Source organism: Rana temporaria, chromosome 4 (genome assembly GCF_905171775.1).
Source record: "Rana temporaria chromosome 4, aRanTem1.1, whole genome shotgun sequence".
NCBI lineage: Eukaryota > Metazoa > Chordata > Amphibia > Anura > Ranidae > Rana > Rana temporaria.
Window position 1 is genome coordinate 234,656,723 of NC_053492.1, and position 17,907 is coordinate 234,674,629.

General features: G+C 44.3%; 1 protein-coding gene across 1 annotated transcript in view; it reads left to right on the top strand.

Annotated features, from left to right (window-relative positions):
• Nucleotides 1–17,907, top strand: part of BCKDHB (branched chain keto acid dehydrogenase E1 subunit beta) — a 237,392-nt gene that overhangs the window by 64,359 nt on the left and 155,126 nt on the right. Inside the window, exon 4 of the mRNA XM_040350008.1 lies at nucleotides 5,819–5,952. Coding sequence (XP_040205942.1) covers nucleotides 5,819–5,952 — 134 coding nt within the window. The remainder of the gene's footprint in view (nucleotides 1–5,818; nucleotides 5,953–17,907) is intronic.

A 17,907-nucleotide genomic window follows, 5' to 3' on the forward strand; every position in this document is an offset into this window, starting at 1 on the left:
CTGACAGATGGCCCCATAGAAGTCTGTGGAAATGGACTATGGCGGCATAACCAAGGGAAAGAAGAGTTCAGCTAGAGAACGTGAGGAATGCTATGGACTGGCTGATTCAGGTATGTATACATCTGGTCTAGAGATGTTGTTCCTTTTTGGCTTTAATGGGGGGGATGGCTATGAAGAAATCTCAGCTTGTACTGTCGAGCTTTAACCTCCCTGGCGGTATGATTCTGTCAGAAAAAACATGCTAAAAGCGGTACCATTATTTGCAAGGAAATTTGGCGTTTTATATTGTAGGTCTGTAATTTTTAGAAATAACTCACTTAAATCTGACCAAACAAGATTCTAATAGGCATCCCAGGTATGACATTTTTTTAAAAACAAAATTATAAATTATAATATAATAAATAATTATAAATAATTATAACAAATAATAATATAATTATAATAAAAATTATTCAATAATGTAATCAAATCAAAATCACTGAAATTTGCTCAGTTGCAGAATTGTTGCTGTCATTATTTTTTTTTTTTTATGACGAATTTCCCCACAAATCGCTATCGCACAATTCTGCAAGTGATTATAATTTATTATCGCTGTTTTTTAGCTGATCTAAAACTATTTTTGACATAAAGGGACACTTTTGGTTGCTATGGACAATCTACAGTTTGCAGGGAGAAAGAAACGTTTTTATTATATAAAATGACATGCATGACACAGGACAGACCACTAGGGACAAGGGGGGTGTGTTTTTTTTACATACAGTACTGTAATCTATAAGATTACAGTATACTGTATGTAAGGTGTTTGTTTACTTTTTTGAATTTGGCGCCGTTCTCCGTCCCCGTGCGTCGTAACGTCGCAGGGAACGGAGATCGGCGTCACACGGAGGCACTGTGTGAATCGAGCGAGGTCCCGCTCGCTCACACAGCGCGGTGGCATCGCTGGATCCAGGGACAAGGTAAGTAACTTGTGCCTGTGGATCTAGCGAGGCAAGCCCGAGTCTGACTCGGGGTTTCCGCTCGCAGCAGGAAAATCTAACCCCGAGTCAGACTCGGGAAGACCGCCAGGCAGGTTAAACAAACCGTGTTTATTACTTAGTGTGCAGACTCTTTAGTTTACTCAAATCTTGCAAATGTTCTTTGGTCACAGGATACACTTTCATTTTATTACCTCACCATTGTAGTAACAGTACAAACAATAGTTATGTTTGTCAGTCCAATACAGGTGAAACTCGAAAAATTTGAATATCGTGTAAAAGTTAATTTATTTCACTAATGCAACTTAAAAGGTGAAACTAATATGAGATAGACTCACAGCTTACAGCTCATGAAAACCCCAAATCCACAATCTCAGAAAATTAGAATATTGTGAAAAGGTGCAATATTGTAGGCTCAAAGGGTCCCACTTTAATCGGCTAAATAAGCCACAACACCTGCAAAGGGTTTCTGAGCCTTTAAATGGTCTCTCAGTCTGGTTCAGGAGGAATCGCAATCATGGGAAAGTCTGCTGACCTGACAGTTGCGCAGAAAACATCATTGACACCCTCCATAAGGAGGGAAAGCCCCAAAAGGTAATTGCAAAAGAAGTTGGATGTTCCCAAAGTGCTGTATCAAAGCCCATTAATAGAAAGTTATGTGGAAGGCAAAAGTGTGGAAGAAAAAGGTGCACAAGCAGCAGGGATGGCCGCAGTCTGGAGAGGATTGTCAGGAAAAGGCCATTCAAAAGTGTTGGGGACTTTCACAAGGAGTGGACTGAGGCTGGAGTCGGTGCATCAAGAGCCACCACACACAGATGGATCCTGGACATGGGCTTCAAATGTCGTATTACTCTTGTCAAGCCACTCCTGAACAACAAACAATGGCAGAAGCGTCTTACCGGTGCTAAAGAAAAACACACCTGGTCTGTTGCTCAGTGGTCCAAAGGCCTCTTTTCTGATGAGAGCAAATTTTGCATCTCATTTGGAAACCAAGGACCCAAACAATGGAGGAAGAATGGAGAGGCACAAACTGCAAGATGCTTGAAGTCCAGTGTGAAGTTTCCATAGTCTGTGTTGATTTGGGGAGCCATGTCATCTGCTGGTGTTGGTCCACTGTGCTTCATTAAGTCCAGGGTCACCGCAGCCGTCTACCAGGAGATTTTGGAGCACTTCATGCTTCCTTCTGCAGATGAGCTCTGTGGGGATGCTGACTTCATTTTCCAGCAGGACTTGGCACCTGCCCACGTTGCCAAAAGCACCAAAGCCTTGTTCAATGACCGTGGGATACTGTGCTTGCTTGGCCCGCAAACTCGCCTGACCCAAACCCCATAGAAAATTTTTGGGGTATTGCCAAGAGAAAGATGAGACCGAACAATGCAGAAGAGCTGAGGGCCGCTATTGAAGCATCACGACTTGAACTATCTTGCTTTGCATGTAATGAGTCTATCTCGTATGTTTGTTAGTTTTCACCTTTTACGTTGCATTAGTGAAATAAATGAACTTTTGCACGATATTCTAATATTTGGAGTTTCACCTGAATAGGCTTACTTGGAAAATATCCTTTCATGTTGTGAGTGCTGCCTTCCTGCTAGCTAGTCATCTTTCCACAACTTCCTGATTCCCTGCATACTTTGCAGCTTCTCTGCTGTTTAATTTTAATGTAATTCATGGTACAATGCTGCCTGCAAACAGTCATGATGTAGTGTGTTTCTGCCTCCTGAAACAATTCCTCAGGTTCTCTTTAGTTCAGAGGACAGGCTCTTTGAAATGTGACACCTGCAGTGCATTTTAAATGCACATATTTGCCAGCACGCAAGGATCTTGAAATGTTGTCCAAAGGTTTTTTATTGAGGAAAGATCACATCACAAGAGAGGGTGCAACGTTTCGAAAGGGTCCTGCGAGTCTCCAAAACGTTGCGCTTTCTCTTGTTATGTGATCTTTCTGCAATAAAAACCTTTGGAAGACCTTTCAAGGTCTTAGTGCTGACTAAGGATGAGCTCAAGCGTGTTCGCAAGGCCACGTCCCTGTGCCCACCAGAAATCTGCCACACCGCAGCGCTAATCAAAGGCAGTGAGACATTTCTTGATCCGCGGCTGCACGGAACGGGAAATGTCTGACTACCTGTGTCATGGACCTTGGAATGCGGAAGTGTTCCTCCTTGAAATCTGTTACACAGATATATATATCATACAGGCGTCTTGAAACATTCATTACCAACAAAGGATTATGTACGAAGTATTAACCACTTAAGGACCGCCTCCTGCACATATACGTCTGCAGAATGGCACAAGCACGTACCTGTACGTCCTCTTTAAGTGCCCAGCCGTGGGTCGCGGGGGCGCGCCCGCGACACGGTCCGAAGCTCCGTGACCGCGGGACCCGTGGCCCTGATCGCCGCTGGAGTCCCGCGATCGGTCGCCAGAGCTGAAGAACGTGGAGAGCAGTGTGTAAACGCACCTTCCCCGTTCTTCACTGTGGCGCTGTCATTGATCGAAAATAGGGAAACACGATCAATGATGTCACACGTCCAGCCCCGCCCCCTACAGTTAGAAACACATATGAGGTCACACTTAACTCCTTCAGCGCCCCCTAGTGGTTAACTCCCAAACTGCAATTGTCATTTTCACAGTAAACAATGCATTTTTATAGCATTTTTTGCTGTGAAAATTACAATTGTCCCAAAAAATGTGTCAAAATTGTCCGATGTGTCCGCAATAATGTCACGGTCACGAAAAAAATCTCTGATCGCCGCCATTAGTAGTAAAAAAAAAATTATTAATAAAATTGCAATAAAACTATCCCCTATTTTGTAAACCCTATAAATATTGCGCAAACCAATCGATAAACGCTTATTGAGATTTTTTTTTTACCAAAGTAGGTAGAAGAATACGTATCGGCCTAAACTGAGGAAGAAAACATTTTTTTTTATATATTTTTGGTGGATATTTATTATAGCAAAAAGGAAAAAATATTGAATTTTTTTCAAAATTGTCGCTCTATTTTTGTTTATAGCACAAAAAATAAAAACCGCAGAGGTGATCAAATACCACCAAAAGAAAGCTATATTTGTGGGGAAAAAAGGACGCCAATTTTGTTTGGAAGCCACGTCGCACGACCGCGCAATTGTCAGTTAAAGCGATGCAGTGCCGAATCGCAAAAACTGGCCGGGTCCTTTACCTGCATTTTGGTCCGGGTCTTAAGTGGTTAAATAAATGTCAGGTAGCATGTTCACTACTTTTCCCTGTATCATTTTTTTTTTTTAAATTTGCTCTCCCCTCAAAATAACTCAACACACAGTCATTAATATCCAAACTGCTGGCAACAAAAGTGAGTAAACCCCTAAATGAAAATGTCCAAATTGGGCACAAAGTGTCAATATTTGTGCGGCCACCATTATTTTTTCAGCACAGCCTTAAGTCATACATCACAGGAGTCTTCAGTGGGGAAAGGGGCTTTACTCAGCTAAGCACCTCCCCTGTTTGCATGCCTGAGATAAGGTCAGGTTGATTCCAGGAAGTAAATGTTGTTCTATCTCAAGATGGCCACAACCAGAAATACCAGGGAAGTGTGTTTCAAAGGGATTTCTCAACAAAATAAAGCTTGGAGACATGGCTGGATGGGGGAGTTTGCTTTGAATATTAAAAATTAAGTAAAGCAGAGGTCCGCCCGCCAACTCCTGCAAAAATTAAAAGCCAGCAGCTACACATAATGCAGCTGCTGACTTTTATTACCAAGACACTTGCCTGTCCTGGAGTCCAGTGATGTCAGCACCACAGCTGATGTTTCCATGAGCTGTCGGGTGCTGCTGCCACCACCATTGCTGGCAAGGGATCCAGATAGTGAAGCATTACGACTTCACATCGGGTCCCTACTGTGCATTTGCGAGGCACCGCTGCGCTCTCCTATTGGGTAGGTGGAGAGGAGGGCGTAGAGTTGCTGACACAATGCACCGCAGCCTGGGAAGGGTACCAGTCAAAGACTGGTATTCGTCCCCCCCCTCCCCGAAAGGTGCTCAATATGGCACCGAAAGAGGGGGGGGGGGGCAAATGAGCGGAAGTTCCACTTTTGGGTCATTTTTTTTTTTGGTGCTCAGATGAAGTGTGGTTTTACTTTTAAGGTTAAAAAAAAGCCCTTCATGTGTCTGCACAGTTACAAAAAAATAAATAAAAAATTGCGTTGTTTTTGTACTAGATTTGGCTATTGATATCAGTAGTTGGTTGGATGTATAGACAAAATACAACATTTGAACATTTTTAGATATGTGCAGGGCCAACTTTCTGCATGAACATAACGGCAAAGCTTATCCAAGCATTTATATTTCACTTCATTAAGATTGCATTGCTTTCTTCCTTCATTCACTGCAGCAACAAGAGGCCCAAAATGCAAGAAGTGGTGGTGTTTTGTTTTTTTTGGTCAATAATTTACCCATTGCTGGTAAATTGTGAGTTTATTGTGACTCTATATGCTGTTTCGCTCAGACTTTGGTACTGAAAGATGGCACATAGAGTTTAGCTTTGAGGATTTCCGCTTGGTTGTGTGTCTGGGTTTATGAAATACTAAGCATACCAGACCTGTTTGGCTTATGGGACTAATAACCTTCTTTCCTGATACAAAGAGCTGCAAAGTCCTGCATAATAGAATATGGCAGTCTGCTCCAGCACTTCACTATTTACAAAGCCTGGTAATAACTGACACATTCTTTCTCCTCGTAATTCTTTGTGTACTCTGTCAAAGTTAGGTTTCCTTCTGCCGGCAGTGATTCATGTTTGAGTTAAATTCTAAATAGATTGTATAACAGATCACTTTAACAAGCAATATGTCAGTTACTGAATTTGTTTTCCAGGTAAAGACAGAGTTTTCAACACTCCCTTGTGTGAACAGGGAATTGTTGGATTTGGCATCGGAGTTGCAGTTTCTGGCGCTACCTCCATTGCTGAGATCCAGTTTGCAGACTACATATTTCCAGCATTCGATCAGGTTTGTTCATCTAGTTTATAAAGTACAGAGATGGTATGTCTTATTGAATACACAAAGCCACAAAGGAAAACCCAAACTTTATTCACTAATTTAAATGCCATTGTTTCATGCATTTATGATGATAGATTTGTGTACTATAGTAAACTGTTAACATAAACTATGAATCTTATATTTTTATATCTTGTGTTTTCTTTAATTTATAGATATAGGTTAAATAATAATATCCTATCTATCTATCTATCTATCTATCTATCTATCTATCTATCTATCTATCTATCTATCTATCTAATCTATCTATCTAATCTATCTATCTATCTATCTATCTATCTATCTATCTATCTATCTATCTATCTATCTATCTATCTATCTATCTATCTATCTATCTATCTATCTATCTATCTATCTATCTATCTGTCTGTCTGTCTGTCTGTCTGTCTGTCTGTCTGTCTGTCTGTCTGTCTGTCTGTCTGTCTGTCTGTCTGTCTGTCTGTCTGTCTGTCTGTCTGTCTGTCTGTCTGTCTGTCTGTCTGTCTGTCTGTCTGTCTGTCTGTCTGTCTGTCTGTCTGTCTGTCTGTCTGTCTGTCTGTCTGTCTGTCTGTCTGTCTGTCTGTCTGTCTGTCTGTCTGTCTGTCTGTCTGTCTGTCTGTCTGTCTGTCTGTCTGTCTGTCTGTCTGTCTGTCTGTCTGTCTGTCTGTCTGTCTGTCTGTCTGTCTGTCTGTCTGTCTGTCTGTCTGTCTGTCTGTCTATCTATCTATCTATCTATCTATCTATCATAATATAATATATATACCGGTATATATCTCTCATTCATAAAGTATTCAGGCCCCTTTCACTTTTAAAATGTTTATGTTGCAGCCTGATACAGTTGTTTTAAATACATTTTCTCTTCCGTTAATGAACGGACACAGCAGCCTTTGACCTTAGGGTTATATCCGCTTCCTTCAGGAGAGTTTAGGCAGAAAAAAAGCACTTTAAGTGTTAACAACACTTTCCTTAGTGCAGGTCCTCCCAGGGGGCGTGGCCCCCCGGGTATAACCCACACCCTGCTCTAGCAGCCCCAGTTTTTCTCTGTCTAACGACAAGAGATTATTCTGGAAAAAAAATTCTTGCGATTTCCCCCCCCCGCTTTTTATTATTTTGTTCCTGCATTTTTGAATCCTGTAAATCTTCTATCAACAGCCAACTGGGTGACAGGCTGGGTCTTGACTCTTGTAGTCCCCCCATGTTCGGCCATCGAGCGTGTGCCAGCCCTCAGCTCAGCTCTGGGTCGTCCACGACAGGCCCCTTTGCTTCAGGGGCAGCCGGGGAACATTTTGTTCTAGGGCACACATATGACCGGCCTTTATGGCTTTGTCACAGTGTGTCTGGCCGACAGCCATGCTGTTTTATGCGGACGTTGGTTCTGTCTGGGATACCTCCAGCCGGTGGTCGCAGGACAGGTAAGTAGTGGCCCCTTGCTCAGGTAAGGTGGTATGGCTGGAATTTTCCCCTGGGAGGTCGACTGAGGGTTTGCCCTGCTTTCCTCTCTCCCTTAATTCCTCTCCCTCCTTTCCCATTTGGGTAGCGGCTGTGAGGGGGGGGGGTTTTCAGGGGTCTCTTTATTACACCGGTGCCTGTGTGTAGCGGGGGCTGTGTGTGTTCACTACAGGGTCTTTTGTGTGTGTGCTGCGCTGTTATTGCTGTGTCACTGTCTTTTTAAATGCGCAACGGCCGCCATTTTGCTGTAGTCGCGCTTTCTATGGCTCAGCGGTCATTTTCCTGTGGTCCTATGGCGGTTTTTGCTATACGGCGGCCATCTTGGAATTTCGTTTGGCCTCGTGTGGCCGTTTTAGCGCTCGGGAAGACCGCAAATCTCTCTGAGGGAACAGACAGCAGCGCGGTCGGCTCTCAGCACGCTTCAGACTCCTCTCCGCTCGCGCTGCACCGGGCGGGGTGGTGAGTTCCCCGGGGGCCCCCATACTCTGTATAACAGCCGGGAGGTGACCGTGGGTGGTTTTATGCTTTGCAGTGGGGTGACACAGCGGTGGGGCACTATGGAGCCTGGGCAGTTTCTTCTTCCCCACACATGCCTGAGTTAACCCTTGATGCCCCTCCCTCTGCCACATATGTAGGCTGCCCTGGAGGTTTTTTCTCACCAGGTTTGAAGCAACTGGTGCCCGGATGGGGGGTGAAAAGCGCCCCCTCCCTGAGCTTGCTTCTGGGGATGCCTCTGACACAGAACCATGCCTGGCTGTTGCCCCTGCCTCTGGTTCTGTAGTGTCGGAGGATGCGGGCTTGACCCACGCGGACAGTGAGGTTGACTCTGTTTCAGGGACAACTACTGACAAGGAATTTGCTCTAATTTCTGCGGCAAAGAGAGGTTTTGGCGGAGGCACCAGATGTGCCGGTCCCTTTTGGGTTCCGCAAAACGCCACGCACTACAAAATGTGTTTCCTGGTGTTCCTTATTTGGACATTTTATTGTACAAGGAATGGGATACGCCACAGAAAGTTTTTGCTTTGAGGAGGACTTTGTGAAAGACTGGGTCTCTCCTCCTTCTGTGGACTTTCCCGTGTCCAGATTGAGCATAGCCACCACGTTACGTGGAAGGGGCTCCTGCCTTTAGGGACCCTGCTCATAGGAGAGTGGAGGCTGTGGCCCGCTCCTTATTCGCTGTAGTGGGTTTGGCGGTGAGGCCGGTTTTGGCTCTAGTGTCACAGACTCTGACTGAAAGGGCGTAGCTCCTGCTGCAGGAGCTGGAGGCACAGGATGCTTCCGAGACCTGTAAGGACCTGGCTGAACGGTTGGTTCAGGGTCTGATGTTTGTCTGTGAGTCGGTTCTAGATATGCACCCCTTGATTTCCAGGGCTTCCGCCTATGCGGTGGTATTGCGCAGCCTTGTGTGGCTGAAATGCTGGTCTGTGGACCAATTTTCAAAAAAGGCCTTTGTGGTTTACCCTTTAAGGGTGAGCGGCTTTTTGGGTCATCCCTGAATGACATCATTAAGGATGCCACAGGTGGTAAGAGCACGCTTCTTCCACAGTCTGGGAAGGGCAAGGAGCCTCACCGTAAGCAAGGGCCCTTCTTTTCTACCCCCAATCGTTTATTTAGTGCGCCCAGCACGGCGGGTAAAAATCCGCAAGGCCCCGCTGCGGGGCAGAGGCGCGCCTGATACCGCAAGCCTAACAAGCCTGCGGACAAACCTGCTTCCGCATGTAGGTCTGCCCCCGCCCGTGTCTCAGGTGGGGGGCCGACTTCACAAATTCGCGGCTCGGTGGAGGTTTCTTCTTTCTGACCGTTGGGTTTGCGACATAGTTTCCTCGGGGTACAAGATAGAGTTCTCTCTTGTCCACCAAAACTGATTCTTTCCTTCCAACCTCCAGCTTCCTCGAACGCCGGCTGGCTCTGGCAGGGGCTGTCCAGGATCTTCTGGTCAGGGGAGTAATTGTGCCAGTTCCCTCACAGGAACGGTTTCAGGGATTTTACTCCAATCTGTTTGTGGTCCCCAAGAAGGAAGGGGTCCGTCCAATCCTGGACCTCAAGGCCCTCAATTGTTTTGTCAAGGTACACAAATTCAGGATGGAGTTGATTTGCTCGGTAATGGCGGTACTCCATCAGGGGGACTTCATGGCGTCCTTGGATATCGTGGACGCGTGTTTGCATGTTCCCATTTGCACAAAGCACCAGAGATTTGCGGTCGGGGAGGACCGCCTTCAATTTGTGGCCCCCCGTTCGGCCTGGCATCGGAACCACAGTTTTTTTTGCCAAGGTGCTCGCCCCAATGCTGGCCCTGCTAAGGCAGCGAGGAATTGCTATCGTGGGATATCTGGACCACCTTCTCCTGAGAGCTTCTCAGGCTCAGGGTTAGAGGAGGACGTGTCTATCACGTGTCAGACTCTCCACGTGATAGACTCTCCACGTGATATTCTTCTGAATATCCAGGAGTCAGTGTTGGTTCCGTCCCAGAGACTGGAATACCTGGGACTAGTCCTGGATTGTGCGGAGGTGCGGGTTTTCCTCACAACGGAAAAACTGGAGTCCCTGCGATCTGCTGTGCAGCAGTTGTCGGCCCTGAAGTTGTCGTCTCTTCGATTCTGCATGAGAATTCTGGGTCTGATGGTGACCTCCTTTGAGGCGGTCCCATATGCCCAATTCCACACCAGGGAGCTACAGAGGGAAATTCTGTCTCGTTGGGACAAGCTCCCGTCATCTCTGGATTCCCAGATTCAGTTGACCCATCTGGTCAAGTCTTCCCTGGTGTGGTGGCTGACATCTCCGGTGCTTCGGATCGGGAAGTCATTTCTACCGTGCCGCTGGACAGTGGTCACGACGGATGCCAGCCTCTCCGGTTGGGGGGTCGTTTGGGGCACCCAGTCAGCCCAGGGGCGCTGGACTCAGGAGGAGTCCCGCCTGCCGATTAATGTTCTGGAGCTCCGAGAGATCAAGCTGTGCCTTGCCAGGTGGTCCCTGGATCTGCAGGGCCAACGGTCAGGATCCAGTCTGACAACGCCACGGCCGTGGCCTACGTCAACCATCAGAGTTCAGCTGCGGCGACTGAGGTTGTGCACATCCTTCGGTGGGCCGAAAGGTCCGTTACGGTTCTGTCGGCCATGTACATTCCGGGATTTCAGAATTGGCAGGTTGACTACCTGAGTCGCCAAAAGCTGGACCAAGGAGAATGGTCACTTCACCCGGAGGTGTTTCACAGCATGTGCCAAAGGTGGGGCATTCAAGACGTGGACCTTCTAGCGTCCCGACTCTATTGGAATGTGCCACGGTTCGTGGCCAGGTCGAAGGACCCGTGGGCGGACGCGTCAGACACGTTGGCGCCTTGGGGTCACTATCGCCTAATTTACACCTTCCCTCCTCTGAAGCTTCTTCTTCGCCTGCTGCCCAGAGTGGAAGCCGTAGGGATTCCGACAACCCTGTTCGCTCCAGGCTGGCCGCGCCGCTCCTGGTAGCGGACCTGGTACATCTGGTGGCAGACGCCCCTGGCATCTACCCCTGAGAGAAGATCTTCGGTCTCAGGGTCCGATCTTCCATCCTGTTTTACAGTCGCTGGCTTTAACGGCGTGGCTGTTGTGAGCCAGGTGTTGTAGGACCGGGGCCTGTCAGGCTCGGTGGTTTCTACCATGCTGCTTGCACGGTAGTCTACTTCACGTAGGATTTCCCATCGTACGTGGAAGACCTACATCTCTGTGTGAGGAGATAAAGTGGCACCCCCGTACGTACGGGGTGTCCCGGATTCTGCTGTTTTTATAGCGGGGAGTTGATCAGGCTCTCGCCTTGAATGCGGTTATGAGTCAGATTTCAGCTCAGGCTGTTTACTTTCAGCGACCATTGCCGGCGCACCCCTTGGTGCGCTCGTTGGTGCAGGGGGTCCGGCATGTGGCCCCTCCTGTGCGCCCTCCACTGCTCCCATGGGACTTTGGTCCTCTCGGTGCTTCAAGATGCTCCCTTTTGAGGACGTTCGGAAGATCCCTTTGTTGACTCTGTCACAAATGGTGTTTTTTTTCTGGTTGCTATTACATAGATCAGACGGGTGTCTGAACTGGCGGCCTTGTCCCGCAAAGCTCCCTACTTAGTAATCCATGAGGATGAGGTGGTGCTGCGACCGCAGCCTTCCTTTCTCCCAAAGGTCGTTTCGGCCTTTCACATTAATGTGGACATTGTTCTTCCAGCCTTATGTCCTCAGCCGAAGAACCCGAAGGAGACCACTTTACATTCTCTGGATGTGGTTCAGACTCTTCGTGTGTGTTTATCTACTACGGCTCCATTCCGGAAGTCGGACTCACTGATTGTGTCAGTGTCGGGTCCTGAAAAGAGTCTGGCGGTCTTGTCGCTCACCATTTCTAGGTGGATCCGTCAGGTTGTGCTTCAGGCCTATGCCCTTAACCCCTTATAACCCCCTAGGGTTAACCCCTTCCATGCCAGTGACATTTACACAGTAATTGGTGGCTATTTATAGCACTGACCGCTGTATAAATGTAAATGGTTCATAAAAAGTGTCCACTCTGTCTGCCGCAGTGTTGCAGTCCCGCTAAAAATCGCAGATCACCGCCATTACTAGGAACAAAAAAAAGAAAAGAAATGCCATAAAGCTATCCCCTAATTTGTAGATGCTATAACTTTTGCGCAAACCAATCAGTATATGCCTATTGCCATTTTGTTCCCCCCAACAATATGTAGAAGAATATATCGGCTTAAACTGGTGATTGAATTTCGTATTTTTTTTATATATATTTTTTTGGGGATATGTATTATAGCAAAAAGTAAACCTATTTGTTTTCAAAATTGTCTCGCTTTGTTTATAGCGCAAAAAATAAGAACCGCACAGGTGATCAAGTACTAATGAAAAAATGCTCTATTTGTGGGGAAAAAAGGGACATCAACTTTGGGTACAATGTCGCACAACCACGCAATTGTCAGTTAAAGGGACACAGTGCCGTATCGCAAAACATGGCCTGGTCATTAAGGGGGCAAATCCTTCCGGGGCTGAAGTGGTTAAAGTGGCCGGAGCAGCGATGACGTCACTCCTGTGCATGCGTGTGGGAGCTCTCATTTACTGCACAAGCTCTGATAGTCTGGCACAGTTACGCTTGGCCTTCAGTACGCCTGTGCCGGTGACGTCACCAGCTGCAGTACAAGTTTAGGAGATATTTAACTGTACCTATAGGTAAGCTTTATTCTAGGCTTTCCTGTAGGTACCCAGAAGCTCCGGGACCAGCAGACCCGATCGCCGCTGGAGTCCCGCGATTGGTCCCCGGAGCTGAAGAACGGGGAGAGCCGTGTGTAAACACGGCTTCCCCGTTCTTCACTGTGGCGGCAGCATCGATCGTGTCATCCCTTTTTATAGGGGGACACAATCGATTGACGTCACACCTACAGCCACACCCCCCTACAGTTGTAAACACACTTCAAGGAACACATAAACCCATCAGCGCCCCCTAGTGGTTAACTCCCAAACGGCAATTGGTATTTTCACAATAAACAATGCATTTTAAATGGTCCCAAAAATGTGTCAAAATTGTATGAAGTGTCCACCATAATGTCGCAGTCATTAGTAGTAAAAAAAGTAATAAAAATGCAATAAAACTATCCCCTATTTTGTAAACGCTATAAATTTTGCGCAACTGATAAACGCTTATTGCGATTTTTACCAAAAATAGGTAGAATACGTATCGGCCTAAACTGAACAATTTTTTTTTTTTAATATATATTTTTGGGGGATATTTATTATAGCAAAAAGTAAAAAATATTGAATTTTTTTCAAAATTGTCGCTCTATTTTTGTTTATAGCGCACACAATTAAAACTGCAGAGGTGATCAAATACCACCAAAAGAAATCTCTATTTGTGGGAAAAAAAGGCCGCCAATTTTGTTTGGGAGTCATGTCGCACGACCGCGCAATTGTCAGTTAAAGCGACGCAGCGCCGAATCGCAAAAAGGGGCAAGGTCCTTTAGCTGCATTTTGGTCCGGGTCTTAAGTGGTTAAAGCCTACACAATTTTCACATGTAATTTTCGTTTTTTTTTTTTTTTTTTAAGGATTAAAAAATGAAGTATCTAAATGCACTTATTTACTTAGAGTAACTTAACCCCCAAAAAAATAAAAAATAAAGTGTGTGCTGTAAATTGCCTCCAGCATGGTCCCTTTTGCTTCTAGCTGGAAACCATTTTGCTGAAGCCTAGAGCCCTTGAACAGCAGTAAATCATAAAGCGAAACGAAACATTTGCTTGTGCTCTCAACCAATTTGTCAAATCATCGAATGGCTGGTGTCATAACTGATCACATGTGCAGCTTTCTTGGCTGTAAAGTATAGGAGGGTTTAATTCCACTTTAGGCCTGTCAGTCAGATCGACCTCTACAAATTTGACAGTGCCTAAAAATAGAGGGCAACTGAGCATGTGCAGAGCAGGGTGAGACATTAATAGAAAAAAGAACAGAAATACCGCGCTAGAAAAAACTAAAATAATATAAGCTGCGATGACTAAGTGTTATACACACAAAAATAGTACAGAAAAAGGAATGAAGTTGCGTTGTGAAACAATAACAAAGCTAGACTAACACAGTGAAATTTCAGCGACTATATGTGAGTAAAGTAGCCCTTGCCACAAAGGCTACTAAGAATATTGTCCAAAATATGTGAAGCAAAATTCAAATGTGAAACAAAGTTCAATTACGAATCAAAGTTCAAATGGCAAAAACAAGCCAAAAACCACTTGAAGTTAATTAAGCAAAACCGAATCTTGCGTGGTAAATGATGAAAACAGTCCTGATGATATGAAGTCCTATATATATTATAGACTGAATACCACCACCAAAATTACACCTTAAAAAGATGGAGGCTTACCAGACGGCAAGCATGACTCGCTTGCGGCTGTAAACCCCAGCCAGGGCCTTTATGTGGTCAACACCAATTGCAGATGGATAAAGGAACCCTCCAGGAGGATCAGCGGCAAGTTGAGTAAATCCAGGAAATAAAATTCATATGGCGAAGTATGACAAAACGGCACGTGCAAAAAAGTTGATTGTGACTGAATTAAAAACCATCACCAGATCACCTCATAAATTGAAGACTTACCAGAATAACAATTATGATCAGCTTATGGCTAAAAACCCTAGCCAGGGTCTTGATAGAACTCTGCTGCTGACTTGGGTGTCCTATAGATCCTCCAGATATCCCATCAGCGGCAGTTACCAAAAAGGAATAAAGGAGCCCACATAGTGAAGTATGTAGAAAAATCCTCCCAAGTTTAATAAAAATTACACTTGCAGAAATGCAGTTGGATAAAAGCACCATCCAACTTAAAGTTCCACTTTAAAGCCACAGTCATGTGACACTGCAGTCACATGGAGTCTTCTCATACCTATTGTTTGCATGAGACACGGTCCTCCTTTGGGTGCCAATGCCATTGCCTTCTTCTATTTGCCCAGAAAGGGTTTTTAAAGTACATACATTTTGGTATTTTGTTCAGACTTTCATTATTTTGTGCTTTCTGCTTATTATAGCTCTCCATTTATATAATTTTCTCTAATGCTTACATTTATATTTTCTTTTCCAATTATGATTAGACAGATGGTTAATAGAAGCAAGAATCATTCTCCTCGAGGCTCAAAATGATTCATGAGTAGAGCATAACACAAACAAATAAATTGCTTATTAAGCTAATTCAAAGTAGTGTGGAGATTTTTTTTTTTCTTGCCAATTGTCATGAATTTTACTCCTAGTGATTATTAAGCTGGACAAACAGAATTGGGGTTCTCTAGTTCAAGACTGGTTGATCAAGAAAAATCACTTGAAGTTTCCCCATCTACACTAAACAACATCTTCTGCTTCTGGCTATTGTATTCGGACAGGTGGCGGCTGCTCCTGCCAGAATATGAATTTGAAAAAATGTAATTCCAATTCCTCCAGTCTGTATGAAGCCTTGTGGTCAAATCTTGCCATACTCCACTCCCACTTTTCTTCACGGAATATTCCCAATTGCAAAATAGTAAACGCCCGCAGGCACCACGCTTGAGGGATATATTGTACAGCTCCTAGAAAATGGCAGTGTAGCAAGTGCAGTAGAAGACAGGATAAGTAAACCCTTATGGATGACAGAAATACGACACATTGTGCAATGAAGCAACGTGCTTATTGGGCTTGGGTTGCAGGTACATTTCAAAACTCTAAAGAAATAAATGCAAAATGTGTAAAAACGCAATACGTGCTTTTCTGCAGCGCCTCCATTGAACCAAAAATGCGCACTTTTAAGTTTAAAAAAAGACCCTTTCCAAAAACGCAGAGGCGGAAAAAAAGCATAGATGTAAATATGTCCCATAGGAAACCATGTTAAATGGACTGTAATGAGTTTCTGCAAAAAGTATCAAAAAATGTAAACCAGAAAAAAACCTTTACGTGCAGCTGCCTGTCTTTTTCTATTAAAATGAATATTCTGAATTAGAACGTAAAAGAACAGGCACATAGCATCAAGTAAATAACTGTAGAAACCAGCTTCAGGAGAGGTACTAATTTTACTATTGAAGGAAAATATCAAGACGCTCTGGGATTATTATAAAACACGCTAGTGTCTGCTGGAAAGTTAATCATCGTATTTCAGTGGCACTTTTCTCTGTACAGTATTTGACTGAACGTACTTTAGGTCCTTTTATGTAATTGTTTAAATTCTTTTTAACCTTGGCCATTTCCTTGAAAAAAGATCTTTCATTTACAGTAGCAAAGTTGCTTAGGAAATTGAATTCTGATTGTAAAAGTTGTGGTTTGTCATTGGCTTAACACAAAACAGCTGTTAAAAGTAATTAGGAAATTCTTCTTCTTTTATCAATGTCTTCTTTATCTGGGAGATCTTTCCGCAACAGCACATTAATGCATTTAGAATTTTGCTTCTAGATGTCCAAGTGCTGAGTCTGAATTCCTTATTTGGCATTCTCCTACAGTGGGTTTTCCTAGTGATTTACAGATTTTAATGAAAAATTACCGTTTTTTTGTTCATGTACGGTATATGTAAACCCAATCACTAAAATATATAAGCTTTTAACATGTTAATATTTAAAAAAAATATATATATTTTTTGAAGCTCTATTGCCACATCATACACTAATGCATCATTTTATAACATCAGCATTACAAACAATTATTTTTGACAGTTCAGTATAAGTTTTCTTGAAAAATCCTTTCATGTTTTGAGTGCTGGCCAACTTTCACCAACTTTCTGAATTCTCAGCATGCTTTTCAGCTTCTACTTTGCTACTAATTTCCCTTCTAAGGAGTACATATCCCATAGTACATTGCCTCCTGAAACTATTGATTCCTGTACAGATTCCACTTCCTGAAACTCCTTTCAGTACCTTTCTAGTGCAGAAGGCAGGCTCTGTGAAAAACTGAAGGAAGAGCCGGCACTACTGGATATAACATCTGTGATCTTTATTGTATCATGACCAGTATAAAAAAGGCAAGCAGACGCGTTTCGGCACAAGCCTTGTTCACAGCTCGTTGACAGCTTGTGAACTAGGCATGTGCCGAAATGCGTCCGCTTGTCCTTTTTAAACTTCTCATGCTACAATAAAGATCATAGATGTTATATCCAGCAGTGCCGGCTCTTCCTTCAGTTTTTTGTCTATTTGGCTGTAAGGACATCCTGAGCCTTAGAGCGCCTGGATTCTGGGTGTGCCGAGGTTACCAGTTATCTGTTATCCGGATATAGTTCAGAGCAGTGTTATATTTTTTTCTCAGTTTAAGCCGATATGTATTCTTCTACATATTTGTGGTAAAAAAAACCGCAATAAGCGTATGTTGATTGGTTTGCGGAAAATTTTTAATGTCTCCAAAATAGGGGATAGATTTATGCCATTTTTATTTTTTTATTAGTAATGGCAGCGATCTGTGATTATTTTTTTATCATGACTGAGACGTTGCGGCAGACACTTTTGACACTATTTTGGGACCATTGTCATTTATACAGCGTTCAGTGCTATAAAAATGCAATGAATACTGTGTAAATGACACTGGCAGGAAAGGAGTTAAACACTAGGGGGCGGTCAAGGGGTTAAGTGTGTCCTAGGGATTGATTCTAACTGTAAGGGGGATGGTCTCACAACAACATGACCAAAGATCACTTCTCCCCATGACAGGGCACAGTAGATCCCTATCCTGTTGCTAGGCAGCACAGGGAAATTACTAATTTTCATTTTTTTTTTAAATTTTTCCGTTCTGCCTCTACGTGCCACAATCGCGGGACACCGACGGACATAGTCCGTGAAAACGGTCACACAGTACGCGGCGGGCGCCCACTAGACCACAAATTAAAGGGGACGTACAGGTACACCATTTGCCCACCGCTGCCATTGTGCCGGCGTATATCGGCTTGCAGCGGTCGGCAGGTGGTTAAATACAGCATGCATTTGCTTTTTTTTTTTTTTTTTTTTTTTTTTACTGCAGACTAGTCCTACTACTGCTAAATTCCAGCTCAGA